The 21,068-nt window shown below is 45.2% G+C and overlaps 1 protein-coding gene across 1 annotated transcript in view; it reads right to left on the bottom strand.

Annotated features, from left to right (window-relative positions):
- Window positions 1-20,791, bottom strand: part of MAN1C1 (mannosidase alpha class 1C member 1) — a 128,706-nt gene extending 107,915 nt beyond the window's left edge. Inside the window, exon 1 of the mRNA XM_070404397.1 lies at window positions 20,041-20,791. Within this exon, the coding sequence (XP_070260498.1) occupies window positions 20,041-20,583 (543 nt within the window). The 5' untranslated portion in view covers window positions 20,584-20,791. The remainder of the gene's footprint in view (window positions 1-20,040) is intronic.
- Between the last annotated feature and the right edge of the window lie 277 nt (window positions 20,792-21,068).

Raw genomic sequence — 21,068 nt, 5'->3', positions numbered from 1 at the left:
CTAAAGAATCTGCCCATTTGAGTGGAGGATTCCGGCCACAACCCAAGAAGGACGTAGTGGTATCTGTGTGGCCACTGCCTGAGCTGTGGTCATTAGGAAAAGACAACGTGCATCCTCACCATTCCACAATTTCTTCCTCCTCAACAGCAATGAAGATTAAACTACGACTTCTCCCAACACAGTGGCCCCCTCTTTCACTGATGGAGGAGCTGGCTTGTGAATCTTCAGTGAGTGGCCCGGCCGGGGAGGCACACATCCCACTTCCTGCAAGGAGCTGGAGGGTGGCTCTGCGTGTCTGCTGGGCAAGGAGAAAGCGAGCTACAAGGCTGAGCTCACTCAGCATCAGCCAGGAGAAGGCACACACCATCCTCAGGCTGCTCCTGGGCTCTCGGTCAGAACAAACAGCTCAGAGCACCCAGCTCTTCTTAGCAGAAGTCTGATGGTGAGCCCTGCTATTCCATCAGGAAACAAAGGGGAGAGAGACTCTCTGTCCCTGATGCCAGCAGGGCAGGGCAACTAAAGAATCTGAAGCTAAAGAATCTGAATCTGGGGAGGAGTGGGACCTCAGGGCAGCCCAGGAGAAGCACTGGGTGCAAGCCTGCATGAGGCTGAGAACTGCTCACTGGGCTCCATGGGCAGCCAGGTGTGACAGACCAGCCGGTGAAAGGAAAAGAAGAGTGGGCCCGGCTCTCTTGGTCCCTCTGCCACCCAACTCTCCCTTGTCCTGAAGGCTGTGACCCCTTGTCTTTCAGTCCAGGTTTTCCTTGGATAGCTTTGTGCTCAAGCCTCCACCCCTGACACACCATATGACAACTTTTAAATCTGCATCTCCTGTGCCAGCACCCCATCAGTCCCACACCCACATTTCCAACCACCTAGATTTTGCAAGCGCATCATTTTTATCTTGTCTAGAATTCAACTCTTGTCCCCTTCCCTGGATTTCTCCCCGTTCCCAATTCCTGATGTCTCTATGTACCCCAGGTGGAAACCTTAGCCATTTCAAACTTCCCCTCCCACACCCACTCTATGACACCTCCCAGACCCAGCACATGGAACACCTTGCTTTTTTTGCAAGCCCGCTGCCCCACTACTCTCCACATTTGCCTGAAATGCCATCCTTTCCCCAAAGCTCACATCACGTTGACATGACTCCCCAGCCCTTTGTTCACTCCTTTATTTTGGCACCTTCATGGTGTCACAACTGTGCACACGTACGCTGCGTACGCGTCTGTCGCACCCTGACTCGATGTTGAACTCGTTGAGGGCAGAGCCCCATCTCTGTATCCTCAGTCTCCAGGGCACTGCCTGGCACGCAATCAGAGCAAGGTAAGTTCTCTGGAAAAGTTGAACTGGGATGAGACAGATAAGCAGCAGGTTGTTAATATTCCTCTCACTACATATCAGTTCAACTACATTATTTCATAAAGTCTGGTTTGAACCTGTTTGACAACTAGATTTCCAACATGCATCAGCTCTGCAGATTCTGGCAGTCACATGAAGGCAGTTCCTAGAACAAAAATGATAGAGAACAAAATCCCAGCAGCTAAAAGGAGGTGGATGAGGATTATATCAAGACAGAAATGAGGGGAGAGAAGGTTTGGCTCAGAAAAGCCCCAAACCCTCTCCAACCTAAGGACTGGCACCCACCTGGGAGAACTGGCAGAAATGGACCCTTGCAGAAATGCCTCAGCATCTAATTAAACATTTTAGACTCCACTGCACACGGGAAGGAAAGCCACGTCCCCCATGGAACCCTGACAAATGAGTCGTTTCCAACCAATCTATCACCATAGCATCTGGGTACCTCAGGAAGATGAAAATAAGACCAACACATAAATGAAAACCAATATACAAACAATCATCTCCCCACACAGGCCTGCAGGAAGCCGCAGCCACAGCCATCTGCCAGGCTCCATCCTCCTCACTGCTCCTGCAGCCAGTGCCTCCGAGTGAGCTCACTCGAACATAAGATTGAACGACAGAAGGAAATTTCTTCTCCGAAGTCTGACTCTCCATTAGTTCTAAATGCCCACGCCCTGTAAGCTGGAATGAAATAAGTTTAGGATAAAAAGGACTTGTTCTATAGTCCACATCGGCCAAAGAATTTGCTAGAAGTAGTGGGGACAGATTAAAGAAAGATTGCAACTTGGCACTGGTTGAGAATTCAAAGGTTTCTTACATGGAAACAGCTCTCAAGGGGACCATCACTAAACTGCGGGGAGGACACCCACGCTCACATACAGTGTATTCTCACCTTCTGCAACTTCCCCCGGAAGTGGCCTGGATAGATTTGATCTGATCAACCCAGGACAGCAATTCTCAGGTTAAGTCACATGTGGCTCCTGGCAAGGTGGAGATGATATGATTGCAGCTGCTGTGAATCTGAACACCGGGGACTGGGTTTGGCTCTTCTACTCCTTCAATATCTCCTTTTTCCTGAGCAGCTGTTATTCGATTTTAAGGCCCAAGCAGCAATGTGAAAAGGCTGCTCTGTTAGCTGGAATGCAGCAGAGGCAGCAGCCACGGGAGGGAGGGTGACGGCCTTTTGGGAAATCTACTTCTGGGCAAGCACCTATTTTCATTTCAGATGTTTATGCCCCACCTGCTTCCCCAAAAGAGATTTAGGTGGAACAGGCAAATATTTATGCAGCTAACCAATGTTTTTCTCCCTCCATACATCTGTATGTGGTGGGAATGATTCAGACACACGACAATCTTACACTATAAAATGTCTTAAAGCCAGAGGTTCCTTTGCTGTTCCTTCAGCTCATATAGCTTTCAGTGTAAAACTGGGGCTCGATTAGTTGTTGTTTTCCATATTTTTCTTACAGTTTTAATAAATTCATGGCTTTTGTTGATCATGTTAACAGCATGTGCTCTTAACTTTAGAAAACTCAATTTTAATGGAGTCTTTTCTCCAGCTCATTTTTTTCTTCCCAATCCTGGTTGAGGTCTTAATAAATATAGAAAATGTCCAACCTCTTCCATAAGTGGGTAAAAGGGAAATCTAGCCAGAGAGGAGATACAGCCCAGGTGAAGACAGCACTGACATAGATGAGTCTAAAGCATGGTGCACGATAGATCCACCTCCGAAGGCTTTAAAAATTCTAATGCTTAGGCTTCACCCCAGACCAATTAAATCAGACTCTCTGGGGGGAGGAACTGGGGCCTCAGTATTTACTAAGATCTCCTAGGGCCGTGGTTGGCAAACCGCGGCTCGCGAGCCACATGAGGCTCTTTGGCCCCTTGAGTGTGGCTCTTCCACAAAATACCACGTACGGGCGCGCACGTACAGTGCGATTGAAACTTCGTGGCCCATGCGCAGAAGTCGGTATTTTGTGGAAGGGCCGGTATTTTGTGGAAGAGCCACACTCAAGGGGCCAAAGAGCCGCATGTGGCTTGTGAGCCGCAGTTTGCCAAGCTGCAGTTTGCCAACCACTATCCTAGGGGGTTCCAGATTGCAATGAAGATTAAAATCCCTGTTCTAAAGATTAATGAGACCAGTTCTTTTGAATATCTACCAAGACTCTGAAAATTTCTACTTTATTCCATCCCAAAGTGAACTCTTCCTCTAATTATCACACATTAGCTTTCAGATGATGTAACAGAAAGAATGTCAACTTAAGCGTCAGGAGAAGAGGTTTAAGTCAGTGCATCACAATTTAAACTGGCAGGGCCTGGAGCTGGTCACTTCCTTTTCAAGGTCTTTGTTCTGTTCACTATAAAATGGAATTATAGTACGTGCCCTGTAGGCCAGTGGCTGTTGTGGGGATCAGCTAAATTCTTAATGGGAACCTAGGGCTCTACTACGAATACCACACACAGGAGGAATTACTGATCTGATTTGTCATGCGGGGGTGGGCATCAGGCCAACCCAGGCCCCACTCCTTCCAAAGCAGGCCCCCTAGAGATTTTCCTGGGGATTTAGAAGACAATGGGTGATACAGAGGCCAAAGAGCCCGAAAACCTTTTTCTAACATGCAAGAAGACTTCAAATTCCACGGCTGACCAACTGGAATTCTGCTCCCACTGGTGCCAAATTTAAGAGCACTTTACTCAGAGCACAGAAAATCTTATTATGCTTCAATCTAATCCAGCCTAATCACAGGAAATGTCTAACATTGCTTGTCTCCCGCAGTCCCATCTGGACTCTTGCCACTCAGGTGCCATTCTTCACTACTTAAAGATGGATAATTAGACATAGACTTTCTAGAATGGTAATAGGGAGGCTATTACACAAGACCACCTTTGAGAGACAGCAGTGTGAAGTCTCTACCCCTTACATAATATTATACACCCAGGAAAGCCTGTATCTGAAACTGACCAAACTTCTATTTTTCTGTCAATACATGAACCTTTCTGATAGAGGGTTTCCTTATCATTTAAAGTAGCAAACTTGCTTGCATTTGATAGGCTGTTCTCTAAAAGATCCAGTTCTGAAAGCAAGACACTAAAGTCTTCTTTTCCCATGATCCTTATAATTAAAAACCAAGACTACACCTGAACTCTGTCAGGTATGACACGGACAAGACATGAAAAGTGTCTTCGGGAAGAGTTGGAAAAGAGGAAGACTTGCTAATTTAGGTCAAGGACACAAGTACAGAAAAACAAAAAGATGCCAAAATGTCTTCCCAGGAAACCAGCACTTACTTGGTAAAATGTAGGTTTAACGGCCCAGCCGTGGGCAAACTACGGCCCGCGGGCCGGATCCGGCCTGTTTGAAATGAATAAAACTAAAAAAAAAAGGTCTTTGTTCTGTTCACTATAAAATGGAATTTATATTAGTTCACACAAACACTCCATCCATGCTTTTGTTCCGGCCCTCCGGTCCAGTTTAAGAACCCATTGTGGCCCTTGAGTCAAAAGTTTGCCCACCCCTTAACCTCTGAGAGGCTCATTCTAGGGATGCAAATGGGGAGAAGGATCTTAAGTAAGAGACATAACTTTTTCTCAACTCCCACATAGCCCAATGAGACAAACGCAATTAAAGGTAGCCTTTTCAAAAATATACTACATTTGTTTCATTCTGAGCTTTCCTGAACAAGGGGAAATAAGGGATCAAATCTCACAGATGCACCTTGGAAATCCTTTAGCCATGTACATTTAGCTTCCTTCTGATCAATAATTCGGCTATTTGGCCTACTCAAACAGTACTTTTTTTTTTAATGTGAGGATTTACAAACCAAATTTTAAAATGCTGTCATTAGACTTAAGGCAAAGAGCCAGAGAAAATATTAGACGCATTAAAAAATCCTAAGAGGAAAGTCACACTAATGGAGGCTGCTGGAACATCACAAATATCAACAAATATTTCTTCTAACATCTAAAAGCAGAAAAGCAAAAATATGCACACATAACTTAAGTTGACATCAACCAGAAATTAGGAGCCCTTTTGAGAACTATTGTCTCTATTCAGGGCATGATTTCAACACAAAAGTGTGTTTCATTCATCTAATACCAATTACCAAAAATGAATACGAATCTTTAAATATCTAAACTACACTAAAATATGTACATTAAAGTTCCTGCACTTGATTCAGGAGTCCTCAGAGACCTACTCAAGTCTGCTTATTTGTACTTTACATAATGCTAACAAGCTAGATTGAATGGTTTCCTAGCTAACTGCAGATTAGAAAATAGCAAAATCGGAAGAGTAGGGAATAAAGCAGCAAGAGGCAGGTATCCTGTCAGCTAAAAGCACTGACAGCTGATAGCCTGGCATAACGGGGAAGAAAAACTGCTTAAAAGCAGACAATTTAGAATCTCAAAAAAGTAGTATTCACAATGTTTGTCATAAAATTTAAAAACTGGGTAGACACATGTAGGAAAACGTGAGCAATAACCAGGAGATAAATGGTCAATAGGGACAGACCCGATGATGACAAAGATGTTGGAAATAGCAAAGACTTTCTGAAAACAATGAGTGAATAGAGAGGGAATACTGGAGAAACAAAAACAATAAAGAAAAGGTCCAAATTAAAATTCTAGAAGTAAAAAAATTACTTGAAATAAAAAATTCACTGGATGCAAGCTTGATAACAGATTGGACAGTACAGAAGAAAAGTTCAGTAAACTACAAGGTGGGTTAATATAAATTATCTACACCAAAGCACAGAGAGAAAGAAAGACTGAAAAGAAAATGAATAGAGACTCAGTGACCTCTAGGAAAATATTAAGAAATCTAACTTATATGTAACTGGAGTTCTAAAAGAAAAGAAGATAGATTGGGGTAAAAAAATGTATTAAAGAAATATGGGCAGGAGAGGAACCAAGATGGCTGCATAGGTAACGCCTGTACTCACTGCCTTCCACAACCACATCAATATTACAACCAAAATACAGAAACCATCATCCAGAGCTGCCGGAAGCTGGCTGAATGGAAGTCTTACAACTAGAGAGGTAAAGAAGACAGCACACTGAGACTAGTAGGAGGTGCAGAGGCACAGAATGGGCTGGTCCGACACCCACGTGTGTCACTTTTTCAATCAGGAGGAAGATCATCTCTACAGAGGCCGCCTGTGAGGAGCAAGGGTCCCAGCCCCACACCAAACCCCCAGCCCAGGGTCTTAGAGCTGGGAAGAGAAGTTCCCGTAACTACAAGCTATAAAAACCAGTGCTGTTTGGGGCTCAGTGACACAGAGGCTGCTGGAGACCTAGCTGTTCCTCTTAAAAGGCCAGCACCACAAACAGAACTTACAAGGTTCCACTTCCAGCACCAGGGTGAGGCTTTGGAAGACACAGACACATACGAGGAGGAACTGGATTGTCTGACATCAGGGCAGGAACTTGGGGCAGTTTTCTCCCAGACTGAGGTGCTCTCAGGGATCATTGTTCCTATGCTGGGACCTCCCATGTCGCGGGGCTGACTGGCAGCCATTTCTGTTTGCTCTGTCCTAATGATTCCCTAAGACCCTGCCTCATCCAATTTACAATCCAAACCAACCTGTGTGCAACAGCTTTTTCATATCAATGGCCTGTTCTTTCTCAGGCTAAAATCTGGCAAACAAGCTGCAGCTGGGTCAGGGAGCCCCAGACCTATCAATAAAAGGCCCAAGATCTGGCACTAGCACCAGCCTGCCTTGCTTCATAGCTGGGCCTCGCCTGGGCACTTCCAAACCCTATACAAAGAGGAAGAATCTGCAGATCTCTCTGTAGCTCTTGCTGGGTGGGCCCAGGCAGTGGCTGACTTTGGACCTCCCTGGAGACCCAAAAGCCAGTGTACCCAGTGGTCAGTGTCAAGACCATAGCAGATTACAACTCTATACAACCATAAGAGACACACTAAAGGGGCAGACTTAGTGAGCACCAAAGCCCCACTGAAGCAAGTTCTGCTCCATAGGGGTATCTCCTACACAGCAGCTCTCCCACTGTAGTCACAGCTAGTCCTCACAGCAAATTGGGCTGGAGGTCAATTCCTCCCAGTGACACCAACAGAAATCAAGTCTCAACTACAACAAAACTGTGCTCACAGCCCACAAAGGGATGTACCTAGAGCTCCCAGCTCAGGTGACTGGGGAGGTTGAGCCACTGGGCCCTACAGAATACCTACTACACAAGGCCACTCTACCAACTCAAGGAGACATAGCAGTTCTACCCAATACATAGAAACAAACACAGGGAAGCAGCCAAAATGCGGAGACAAAGAAACATGTCACAAATGAAAGAAATGGAAGAAAGCAAACTACTGGATATAGAGTTCAAAACCACGGTTATTAAGGTTATTCAAGAATCTTCTAAAAACCTCCAAAAAAATGGAAAAGAACCAGTCAGAAATTAAGCATACACTGACTGAAATAAAGAATAATATACAGGGATTCAATAGTAGAGTAGAGATTTTTGAGAATCAAATCAACAATTTGAAATATGAGGAGGCAAACAAAAACCCAACCAGAAGAGCAAAAGAAATAAGAATCCAAAAATATGAAGATAATGTAAGGAGCCTCTGGGACAACTTCAAGCATACCAACATTCACATTATGGGGGTGCCAGAAGAAGAGAGAGAGTAGGATATTGAAAACCTATTTGAAGAAATAATGACAGAAAACTTCCCCTACCTGGTGAAAGAAATAGACTTACTAGTACAAGTCCAGGAAGCACAGAGAGTCCCAAACAAGAGGAAACCAGAGAGGACCACCCCAAGACAAATCATAATTAAAATGCCAAGGGGTAAAGACAAAGAGAGAATCTTAAAAGCAGCAAGAGAAAAGCAAGGGAATGCCCATACGACTGTCAGCTGATTTCTCAACAAAAACTATGCAGGCCAGAAGGGAGTGACAAGAAATAGTCAAAATGATGAATAGCAAGGACCAAAAACCAAGATTACTCTACCCAGCAAAGCTATCATTTAGAATTGAAAGTCAGATAAAGAGCTTCACAGACAAGAAAAAGGTAAAGGAGTTCATCACCACCAAACCAGTATTATATGAAATGTTGAAGAATATTCTGTAAGAAGAGGATGAAGAATAGAAAGATCAAAAATATAAACAACAGCCAAAACCGGTTTGGCTCAGTGGATAGAGCGTTGGCCTGCGGACTGAAAGGTCCCAGGTTCGATTCCGGTCAAGGGCATGTACCTGGGTTGTGGGCACATCCCCAGTAGGAGATGTGCAGGAGGCAGCTGATCGATGTCTCTCTCATCGATGTTTCTAACTCTCAATCTCTCTCCCTTCCTCTCTGTAAAAAAAAAAAATCAATAAAATATATTTAAAAAAAAAAAAGACTTTAAAAAAATATATATAAACAACAAAATAGCAACAAATACATACCTATCAACAATTGAATATAAAAATCAAAATAAATGACTACGAAATCTAATGAACAGAATAAACTGGTGAATAAAATAGAATCAGAGGCATGGAAATGGAACAGACTGATGATTCTCAGAGGGAAGGGGGTTGGAGGGCAGGAAGAGATTAAACGAAGATCTTATATGAATATATACATTACCTATGGACACAGACCATAGGGTGAGGAAGGCCCGGGATGGAGCCAGAATCGGGGCAATGGGGAGAAAAAAGAGTGACATCTGTAATAACCTCAACAATAAAGATTAAATACACACACACACACTCTCTCTCTCTCTCTCTCTCTCTCTCTCTCTCTCTAGAGGCCCGGTGCACGAATTTGTGCACCAGTGGGGTCCCTTGACCTGGCCTGTGGGATCAGGCCAAAACTGACTCTCCGACATCCCCCGAGGGGTCCCAGATTACAAGATGTGCAGGCCAGGCCAAGGGACCCCACCGGTGCACAATCGGGGCTAGGGAGGGACGCGGGAGGTTGGCCAGCCGGGGAAGGACCATGGAAGGGCTCCAGGGTGTGTCCAGCCTGTCTTGCTCAATCCCAATTGGCTGGATCCCAGCAGCAAGCTAACCTACTGGTTGGAGCATCTGCCCCCTGGTGGTCAGTGCACGTCATAACAGCAGTTGAGCGGCCTTAGCATATCATTAGCATATTATGCTTTGATTGGTTGAACCTCTGGGACAACTTCAAGCTTTTTGTCAGCCAACCCGACAGCCAGACACTTAGCATATTAGGCTTTTATTATATAGGATATATATATAGATAGATAGATGAAACAGAAACCCCAATCAATGATGGAAGGACATAATTGTTATACTAAAAACTTTGGGTTTGTTCTGTTAGTAACAGTGAGAAAATTGAATATATTAATAAAAATCATGCAATTTTTTCTTTATGGGAAAAAAAAGAAATATGGACAAAATGTTTCCAAACTTGATGAAAAAAATCTTACCCAAAGAAACTCAACAAACCCCAAGAAGGATAAACAATGATATCCACACTTAAGCACAACATAGTCAAATTATTGAAGAATAAAGATAAAGAGAAAATCTTAACAGCACGGAAAGAAAGGGGGAAAGATTACACACAAGGGAATATATCCTAACCTCTCATCAGAAACAATGCAAGTTACAAATCAATGGGTCTTTTACGTTAAAAAAAAGAAAAAGGTCAACTTAAAATTCTATATCCAGCAAAAATATCAAATACTAGAAAATCAAATGCATGTTGGGCTTAACATTCTGTTAAAATCATTATGATCACAATAATAACAGAATTAAAGAAGAAAATTATTTGATGATCATCTCCATAAATACAGGGAAAAAAGCATTTGAAAAAATTCAATCCTATTCCTGATAAAAACTCACAGCAAACTAGGAATAGAAGGGGGCTTCCTCAATCTGATAAAAGGCATCTATCAAAACCTGTACCTAACATCATACTTAGTGATGAAAGACATTTTTCCCTTGCTATCAAGAACAAGGCAAAGATGTCAATTCTCACATCTATTTTTTTTTTTTTATTTTTATTTTTTTTCGCTTAAAGTATTACAAAGGGTATTACATAAGTGTCCTTTTTCCCCCCCCCCCCCCCCCGCCCTTGACAAACCCCTACCTTCCCTTACCCCCCAGTGTCTTATGTCCATTAGTTATGCTTATATGCATGCATACAAGTCCTTCGGTTGATCTCTTACTCCCCTCCCTCCTGCCCCCCAACTCTCTCTGGCCTTCCCACTGCAGTTTGACAATCAGTTTGAGGCAGCTCTGCCTCTGTATCTATTATTGTTCAAAAGTTTGTAATGGTCTTTATTATCCATGAATGAGTGAGATCATGTGGTATTTTTCCTTCATTGACTGGCTTGTTTCACTTAGCATTATGCTCTCCAGTTCCATCCATGATGTTGCAAATGGTAGGAGTTCCTTCTTTTTAACAGCAGCATAGTATTCCATCATGTAGATGTACCACAGTTTTCTAATCCATTCATCTACTGATGGGCACTTAGGCTGTTTCCAGATCTTAGCTATGGTGAATTGTGCTGCTATGAACATCTGGTTACATATATCCTTTCTGATTGGTGTTTCTGGTTTCTTGGGATATATTCCTAGTAGTGGGATCACAGGGTCAAATGGGAGTTCCATTTCCAATTTTTTGAGGAACCTCCATACTGCCTTCCATAGTGGCTGCACCAGTCTGCATTCCCACCAGCAGTGCACAAGTGTTCCTTTTTCTCCACATCCTCTCCAGCACTTGTCGTTTGTTGATTTGTTGATGATGGCCATTCTGACAGGTGTGAGATGGTACCTCATTGTTGTTTTGATTTGCATCTCTCGGATGATTAGTGACTTTGAGCATGTTTTCATATGCCTCTTGGCTTTCTGAATGTCCTCTTTTGAAAGGTGTCTATTTAGATCCTTTGCCCATTTTTTGATTGGATTGTTTATCTTCTTTTTGTTAAGTTGTATGAGTTCCCTATAAATTTTGGAGATTAAGCCCTTATCAGATATGACGTTGGCAAATATGTTTTCCCAAGAGGTGGGTTTTCTTGTTGTTTTGTTGATGGTTTCTTTTGCTGTGCAGAAGCTTTTTATTTTGATGTAGTCCCATTTGTTCAGTTTCTCTTTAGTTTCAACTGCCCTAGGAGCTGTATCAGTGAAGAAATTGTTTTGGCATAAGTCTGAGATTTTGTTGCCTTTGTATTCTTCTAGACTTTTTATGGTTTCCTGTCGTACATTTAAGTCCTTTATCCATTTTGAGTTTATTCTTGTGTATGGTGTAAGTTGGTGGTCTAGTTTCATTTTCTTGCATATATCTATCCAATTTTCCCAACACTATTTATTGAAGAGACTATCTTGGCTCCATTGTATGTTCATGCCTCCTTTGTCAAAAATTAATTGAGCATATTGGTTCGGGCTAATTTCTGGACTCTCTATTCTATCTCACATCTATTTAACATTGAACTGGACAGCCTAGTCAGTGCAATGAAGCAAGAAAAATAAATGAAAGGCATAGCCATTGGAAAGGAAAAGGTAAACTGTCTTGACTCGCAGACAATATGAGTATATGCATAAAAGATCCTAAAAATATTTAAAAATTAATAAATGAATTCAATAAGGTCACATGATGAAAAGTCAATGTACAAAACAATCTATTGTATTTCTACATACTAACAACAAACAATTGAAAAATAAAAATTTAAAGAATACCATTTACAACAGCATAAAAAATATAAAATACTTAGAGATATGGCTAATAAAAGATATCCAAGCCCTCTACATTAAAAACTACAAAACATGTTCAGAGAAATTAAAGAAAATCTAAATTAACAGAGATACCACATTCATGGACCCAATACTGTTAAGATATCAATTCTCCCCAAGTTGATTTATAAATTCAAGGAAAATCCAAAGTCCTAACAGGAATTTTCACAGAAACTGATTAGCTTGTTCTCAAATATATGCAGAAATGTAAAGGACCTATGTAATAGCCAAATCTATTTTGAAAAATAAGTTCAAAGATGGAGTAATCAGATGACCTTAAGTTCTTAACACTTACTAAAGCTCCAGCATGAAAATAGTATGAATTGGCATTAAGATAAATCAATAGAACAGACGAGTCCTAAAACAGTACTACATGTATATATGGTCAATTAATCTAACAGGACATCAAAGCAATTCAATGGGGAAGAGATGAACAAGTACTAAGCAACTGGGCCATCTAAGTGGAAAATAATGAACTGCAACCCCTACCTCACACCATACAGAAAAATTAATTTGAAGTAGATGAGAGACCTAACTGTAAAAACTAATATGATCAAGCTTGTAGAATTAAAAAGAGACAATCTTCATGACCTTAGGGTAGGGAAAGATATTTTTTTAAGTACACACAGAAACAATCACCATAAAAAATATTGATACATTGGACTTCATTAAAATTTAAAACTTCTGCTCTCTGAGTGACACCATTAAGAAAATGGAAAGATAAACCATAGAAGGAGAGCAAATACATATATATCTGACAAAGAACTTACATCTAAATATGTAAAGAATTTCTAGAATTCAGTAAGATGGCAAACAGAGCTTTTTTTAACAAAAAAGGGCAATATATTTTAATAGGCACATAAAAGGAAGATACAGAAATGGCAAATAAAACACATGAAAAGATGTTCACTATCAATAATTAACAGGGAAACAAAAATTTAAACCACCATGAAATATCAGTACACAACACACAGAATAGCTAAACTTAAAAAGGTGGACAATACTTAGTGTTACTGAAGACACAAAACCCTCATACACACATTGTTGGTGGGAGTATAAAATGGTCTAACTACTTGGGGAAAGTGTCCCAGTTTCTTTTAAAGTTAAAAATACATAACTACACAAAAGAAAGGAAAACATGCCTACACAAAGACTTGTACATACAATGTTCATAGCAGCTTATTCATAATAGCCAAACACTGGAAACAACCAAGAAGTCTAACAACAGGTCAACAGATGAACAAATTGTGGTATATTTATACAACAGAATACATCTCCACAATAAAAAGGAATGAAGTACTGATCACATGCATGAGAGAAGCCTTGTGCAAAAAGGTATATATTATGCTATTCCATTTAGTTGGAGTTCTAGAACAGGTGAAACTAATCTCTGGTGACAAATCAAAACAGTGGTTGGGGGTGGATGATAGGGGACTGACTGGGAGGGAGTAGAGGGGACTTTCTGAGGTGGTGGAAATGCTCCATATCTTGACAGGGGAGTAGTTTATATGGCTTTCTGTATTTGTTAAAACTTACCAAACTGTTTATTTAGGACCTGTGCAGTTTGCTATATGTAAATTATACTTAAATAAATAGATGGTACCTGTATCACAGGATTGTTGTAAAAAAAAAAAAAAAAAAAAAGACGAGAACACAAGGGACAGGCACTGAGAGGCTAACAGTCTTACCTACGCACCTCATCAGGCCCTATAGAACATTGCTGTATTGCACAGTGGATTTTATGTGACCACCATGTCATGGTAGAGATGGAAGGAGAGGAGTAAAATCTCTTCTTCAGTCAGCGAAAATGGTTGCTATGGAGTGAAAACTGTTTGCCTATAAGTTTCACCTGTGGAGCAGCTGACTCCCAGAACATTCCAGATAAGAGCATAAATATTGCTTATCTATTAAGGAGGACACTAATCATATATCAAAGTTTCCTTGGTAAAAGTGACCACTAACAGTGCTGGGCTAACACAGATGGACAACTGCCTGGTCTTTAATTAATGAAAATTCAGAGTTAAGAGATATACTCAGACCCCTTGTAGTCTAGCTGTTCTGCTGCTGAGTTTGCAGAGCTCTCAACCCAAATCTTCAAAAACAGCTTTCTCAGGGGAAGAAACATCTTCAACTGGGCCATCACACTAAGGCCATGTGATCTCTATAGCTTCTGTTCTCCAGGAATGGAGACACCAAAAAGCAAGTGTAGCTTACAATGATCTCTGCATTTAAAAGGACCAAGTATAGCCCTAGCCGGTTTGGCTCAGTGGATAGAGTGCTGGCCTGTGGACCAAAGGGTCCCGGGTTTGATTCCTGTCAAGGGTGCGTGCCTCAGTTGCAGGCTCCTTCCCCGGCCTGGGCCCTGGTCAAGGCCCTTGCAAGAGGCAACCAATTGATGTGTTTCTCTCACATCATTATTTCTCTCTGTCTTCTCTCTCTCTTCTACTCTCTCTAAAAATTAATGGAAAAATATCCTTGGCTGAGGATTAGAGAGAGAGAGAGAGAGAGAGAGAGAGAGAACCATGTATGCTGCCTCACCTATTAACTAGTCCCCAGAGCTGAGTGAGGGTGAATTTTGAGTCTTTGAGGAGTCTCCAGTTTGTTTCCTACCATCACCTGCCATGAAAATACAGAACTAAGAAAGCTGAAATTTCCCCAAATTATGCAAACACTTGTGCATAAGGCCTTGGCCCCAGGGTAATGGGAAATCAAGAGCCAGGGCTTACTGTTTGATGAGCCTGTTTTTTGTGGGTTTTTTTGTTTGTTTGTTTTTTTTGGACTGCAGGTGTACAGGACTGGAATAATAATCCTTGGTTTATGACATTCATCCCAGCCCTGTGCATGGCCCTTCTTTTAAAGAAATGTAATAAATGCCCATGAATTCACCTGAGGCAACTACTCTCCTGAATCCTGTCCATCATTTCCTTGCTAAGGCTTTCCTGATCTGACCTATGAAAGCAAGGTAGGGAGAGAATTTCCTAAAGCTCCCACCTCCTCCCTTAACACAGACTCAACTTAGGATGCAGAGGCAGGCACCTTCCCCCAGCCAGAGGCACTACCTCAAGGCTGGGTGCCCACCTAGATTACCAAACAGCTTCCCTACACAGGGCCTTCCAATCTGCATGCCTGATTTATTTATTTTTTTTCAATAAGAGAAAAGATGTAAGTCCCTTTGAGCAAAGTATGCCTGATACCTATCACAATATTTATTTTTGGTGGAGTAATGGATCAGTCTTCAGGGAAAGCTAGAGAAAAGGCATTTCTTGAGTTTGGATGTAAATCAGTCACTCTGAAAACTGCAGGAGGATCTATATTATTACCCCCCTGCTAACTACAATGTGAAATAAACAGCTGACTTTTAACAGTCATTGTATTACTTGTTTCTAAACCAAACACTAAGGAAAGTTAGGGATCTGAGGCCCAAGAAGCAATTGCTCCTGGAATGTCTGCTTTTAATTCCCCCAAGGGATGGTGCAACTCAAAATGAAAGAGATCCACCCAACCTGCAGGTGTTAAGTTGTTCACCTGGCAGGGACGAGTTCTAAGCTTTCCTTGCAGTACTCAGCTCTAAGGAGGAAGGATGAGGTCTGTGAATGAGCTTAGGATGCAAGGGTCTCCCAAGGGACCTTTCCAGTTATTATAGGCCACTCTTCCTATCTATATTAACTGTATCACAGAGCAGAACAAGAGTGAAACTGAAGGACAGGGGAGGGATCCATCCAGCATTCGATGGATCTGCACTTTAAACAGAGCTCTTCAAAGGAAAGCTATTTAAATCTGAGGCGTTCCTAGTATTAATTATCTTAACATCTCACAGGCTCAGATTCACATGCTACAAAGAACACAAAGCCTTTTAATTTTCCTACCTGTCCCTGACACTGGCGGTGATAAATCAGACATACAGAGAAACCACACATGACTAACGAACCAGCCCATTAATGGGGAGCAAAGATCATTTGCCAAGATGACTTACTCAGACATAGCCACATATCATAACCAGCAATATCCTGGAGGCTGAACGCAGCAGGCACGGACGGCAAGAGCCCGGGCGCTCCCTGCCAAGTTGCAGGCATTCCAGGGAGACTCAGGCATCCTGCAGATGCCTGCTACCCTGGCATGAAAGATTTCACTCATGGCTGCCCCCTCCCCACTCCCTTCGAGTTAAACTTGGACTTGGAAAATTACTGCACTTCTATAAGATCTCTTGAGTCTTTTAGAAGCCCCCAAATCTGGCTGTGGCCCCCTACTCTGAGTCTCAGAATCAAGAACCTTAGGAAGAAGGGCCAGCCTCTGCCACCAGTAACTTTAACTGCTAGTTTATAGATTTTTGCTGTAGCCACTTATTCAAGTATCTGAGCCAACTAGGTACCATACCCTACTCCAGGTGTGTGGGCAGATCCATAAACAAAACAGTAAACAGGTGGGAGTGATGGAGAGATAAGAATCCTCTAAATGCCAGTCTGTTCATTTTACCATGAAAACTGAGGCACAGTGATAAATAGGGATTTTCCTCTTAGGTTGGGGTGATAGTGTGGCTAGGGCATGAACACAGGTTGGATTCTTAGTGGGACTGCCACATACAGTGGTGTGTAAGGGTAGAGGGGATGGGAACGAGGCTGAAATTTAATCCATATTCTTCATAGGGCTAAGGGCAGCCCCACTCCAATACTCACTGTCCAGGCTGCTCAATTCCCTTTAACAAAAGCCCCCTTTACTAGAAGGGACAACTGAGGCTCCCCAGATCAGCAACCAATCCTCATTAATAGGGGCCAAGAGAGTTTGAATCCCTTCATTGGGATGTAACCCTGACAAGCTATATAACCCCAATTCTTGTCATGAGTGAGAAGAAGAGTCTGTTGAACTTAAATTCATCAGAAACCCACCTATAGCTGAGGTCTCTATACTAATTTTAACAATAATTTCCTAGATTATCATCAGATCTGAAAGAAAAGACAGCTAGCAAGCCGTTTTACATTTTTGCCAACCCTTTACTCTTCATGATCCCAAGCTGAAGATCTGTCACTGTTCGATCTCACCTTTAACCTCAAGTTATGGGTGACAGGAATAATTAACTTAATCAAATCTATAAATATCTACTCTCAGCTAGGTGTTAGGGATACAACATAAACACTGCCACCATCAACAGCAACACTCTTCTGTCCCTGACTTCATGGAACTAAGACATGTTGAATATTGAGCTGGGGAAAGCCCATCTGCTAAGAGAGAAGACTGGCAGTCTACTTAGAGGCTAGGTCTGGAAACAAGAGTGTATGTGGCCAGCCTATTGTCCCCTCCCTCACCCCATTTCACAGAAGGAAAAATAAGGTCCAGGAAGGAGCTGAAGTGACTTGCCCAGAGTCAGACAGCTGACAGCTGAGCTACACTGTCAAACCCCACGTTCTCTGGGTCTCCCCTTTACAGCACATTGCCTCCTCTAAGGTCCCAAAATCGCAAGGTGAGGAGAAATAGTTGGTTTGCGTGACAGATTGTTTCCTGATGCATGGACCAGAGCATGCAGCTCCAACCCAACTTATCAGCACAGACCTTGCACCCATGTCCATCTTTCAAACCAGAATGTTTATAAATACAGTTCGTCGATCTAGAGCCCAGTGTCCAGTCTTCGTTTACTCTCATTTATCACCCTCTCTGACTCTCTCGATGTTTACTTTCACTTAAAAAAAAAACCTCATAAGAACAGAGCCCTTTTTATCTGATGCTAGCTCCCCCTCTGCTCCTGGGGTCTAATCAATCCATGTCTGGAAATAAACTAGCCAGAGAGAAAATCCACAGTACCTTTTATGAAAACAGGCACCTTTCTGAAATGATCCACCCCTGGGCATGGCACAGATAGAACTTTAAATGAGGAGGAAATAAAGACATTCTCCAGCAATAGTCATATGCATTCCCATCAGGCAGGACACCAGGGAACAAGGTCACTCTGGGTTAAGAGCTAAACCAAAAACTCAGCCCCACATTATTCAGGCTGTTTGGAAGGGTGGGGGCCCGGGGAGAGTCCAAACTCAGGAAGTCTGAAGAGGCAATAGGCTTCCAAACATAATAGTGTATATAGTCCAGGCCCCTCCATTCTGAGGAGCTTAAGGTCTTCAAGACAGTAAGAGAGGGCTCACTGAACATCAACTTCAGGCAAATGCAAGTAGGCCTCCAGCTACTACTGGGGCACACAGAGATGCCACATAGAAAGATCCAGACATGTGGCACCCAACATGGACCTCCACCCATCATGTTATTTTACACCCACCTGCGAAGCATAGTCCCTGCACCTCCCAACTCCCAACCATCCCCAGCTGCTGCTGCAAGTCACGCCCACAGCCTCTGCCCGCGAGGGAGGCTGTCATTGTATAGAGGGGCCAAACCAAGTCCTCACTAGCCAGGCCACCGTGACTCCCAACCCCAGGCTCTCAGAAATGGGTCACACATCCAGACACAAATGCAGAAAGCACCTCTTCTGAAGAGGACGGTAGTTAATAGTTAATCCTTTGAAAATCTCTGGCAGCTCTGGACACCCCATGAAAAACTGCATCCATGCAGCTTATATGTCATTTCCCTGGGGGTTACTGCCCTCTTGGGGAGGTCTGAAAGGGCAGAAACTCAGAGGCAGCTTTGAGAAAGGGGGCTGCGTGTGGTCCAGGTGAGTATTCGACAAGTTTCTTCACCCCCTCCTTAACTACTGCAAGTCCCAGCCTATAATACACCTTTGAGATTTCAACAAGAATTTGGAAGGTGAGAGTACACACACACACACACACCCACAACAAGGACTCATCTTTGTGGCTTTCTATCTTGATGTCACAAAATGTCCTGCGAATACTAATGAAGACAGTCTCCAAACAGGGCTTAGAGCGGAAGAGCTGAGTAGCAGCAGACGGAAGGAGTTGGGGGAAAGGTGGGCGTTGGGGAGGATAGTCTGGACAAGGAGAGGGGGACAACTAGTCTCTCCACTGGCTGAGTAGGTCTCAGCACCGCAGGTCCTGGCCTCGCTGCCTGCTCCCCCTGGAAATCACAGCAGAGCGCGGGCAGGGGGGCGGTATCCTCTCCTTTCTAGGGAGAAGACCCTGGCCCACCGCTTGCCCAAGGCCCCCTGGTGGCCTGGGGTGTCACCGCAGCCCCCTATGCATTGCTGGGCAAAAACCTCCCACCGGCAGCTCTAACAGTGGCAGAGCAGACTATTTAGGTACCAGTGGCAGCTTGGCAACGGTCTTCAAGCCCTGGTGAGGCTGCGTTTGCTTGTGGCTTCTTAAACTAAGACTAAGATTCGGATCAAAGTGATCCTTCTCAACCACTCCCCTAGTACAATCCCTATAAGGGAACAAGTCCAAGAACGGCTTCATTAAGCCAACAATCCTGGAGCGTCTGTAACATTCCTACGGTCTTACTGATCATTTCTTCCTGCATCACATACCATGATGTGCAACTGTTCCAAGGCTCAACAGCAGCAGCAGTTAGCAAGAATGCACAACACACTCTGGTTTGTAGGTTACTGACCGGATTGCAAAAGATTTGCAGGGCACCAAATGCCCCCCCAAACCCTGGGTTTCCAGGTAGCAGATCCTACAGGCGTTTGGGGGAAGTCGGGATTTCCAGTGAGAAAGAACAGGGCCCTTGACTCCTGCAGGAAGATAGGATGTCCATGAAAGAACCTGACCGGAAACCGCACAAAACTCTACCAGCAACTCCACAGGCAGGAGGGAGCCCACCTGGGCTGGGGCCTGGGCTGGAACGACTGGAGCCTGGGGGGGGGGGGAGGGGGGGGAGGAAGGGGGGGGCGGTCCAGAGGTTCAGCTGCCACTGGCCAGGGGTGGGGATCACTGAGGGGACCCGAGGCGGGCAGTTTGGGAGGAGAGAGGAGGGTGCAGGGGGCGCCAGGCGAGTCCAGAGCCGACCAGGGACCGGGCGTGACGGCGGGCCGGGAAGTGGATGGAAGCCCAGGAGGGTCTTCTCCTTTTGGGCGGAGGAGAGTCCTTACCTCCTTGATTTTCTCCCGCTGGGTTTGGACCAGGCTCTGGGGCTCCTCGCTGCCGCGGGTCCGGGTCCCCAGGACCGGGTGGCGCAGGCGGCTCCGGAACGCGTGGAAGTCAAAGCTGAACGGGGGGCTCCCCTCCTGGGGGCCCTCCCCGCGGCCGCCGCCTCCGCTGCGGGGCGCCGTGGCCTCCTCCCGCGGCCGGGTGGGCTGGGTCCGCCGCGGCCACCCCTTCCTCCGCCGGGGGCTGGCGAGGCTGCTGGGGTCCTCCTCCCGCGGGGCCGGCGCGGCGGGGGCCGGGTTCGGGGGTGACTCCCGCGCTCCGGCCAGGGGGAGCCCCGGGACTTCGGGCACCGCCTCCAGGCCCGGCTGCCGGGGCCGGGGGGCCAGGAAGAAGCGCTTGAAGCGAGAGGAGTGGGGCAGCAGGAAGAGGGCCCCGAAGCACAGCGTGAAGAGGCCCGAGAGGAAGAGCAGGAACAGGAACTTCTGCGGCAGCCGCAGCCCCCACGGCGAGGCCGGCGCGAAGCCGGGCACTTTCCTCCCGAGCATCGTGGCCGGGCGCGGGGCTGGCGACCGTCCGCTCCCGCCGGCCCCGGAGCTCCGAGTCCCGGCACTTGGCGGCCGGGGCGGTCGTCGAGGGGCGCCGCCGGGCGGGGGCCCCGCGTGTCTCCGGCCGGGGCCGCCTCCGAAGGAAGTTCGGGGAGTTTGGAGCGAGTCTTCCCGCGCCGGGGCGGGGGCGCCGCGGCCTCGGCGGGGCCCGGGCGAGCCGGGCAGCACGGCCCAGGGCCCGGGCCCGCGAGGGCCGCCGCCCGCCGCCGCCCCCTCGCGCCGCGCAGCCCCCCGCGCCGCGACCGGAGCCCACGGGCCCGCGCCTTCCCGCGCTGCGGCCGCCGCCGGGGCCGTCACATGCCGTCCGCGGTGCCCGCTGTCGACGCACAGGCGCCCGCAGGCCTGGTCCCCACGCCGAGCCCCTCGGCCCGAAGTTTCAGCCTCAGAAGCAGTTTCCCGAGAGCTCGCCCCGGGGGCGAGGCCGG

The sequence above is a fragment of the Myotis yumanensis genome, unplaced genomic scaffold, assembly GCF_028538775.1.
Source record: "Myotis yumanensis isolate MYYU_CA2020_CCGP unplaced genomic scaffold, mMyoYum1.0.hap1 SCAF_2, whole genome shotgun sequence".
NCBI lineage: Eukaryota > Metazoa > Chordata > Mammalia > Chiroptera > Vespertilionidae > Myotis > Myotis yumanensis.
This window is presented reverse-complemented; position numbering and strand designations above follow the sequence as displayed.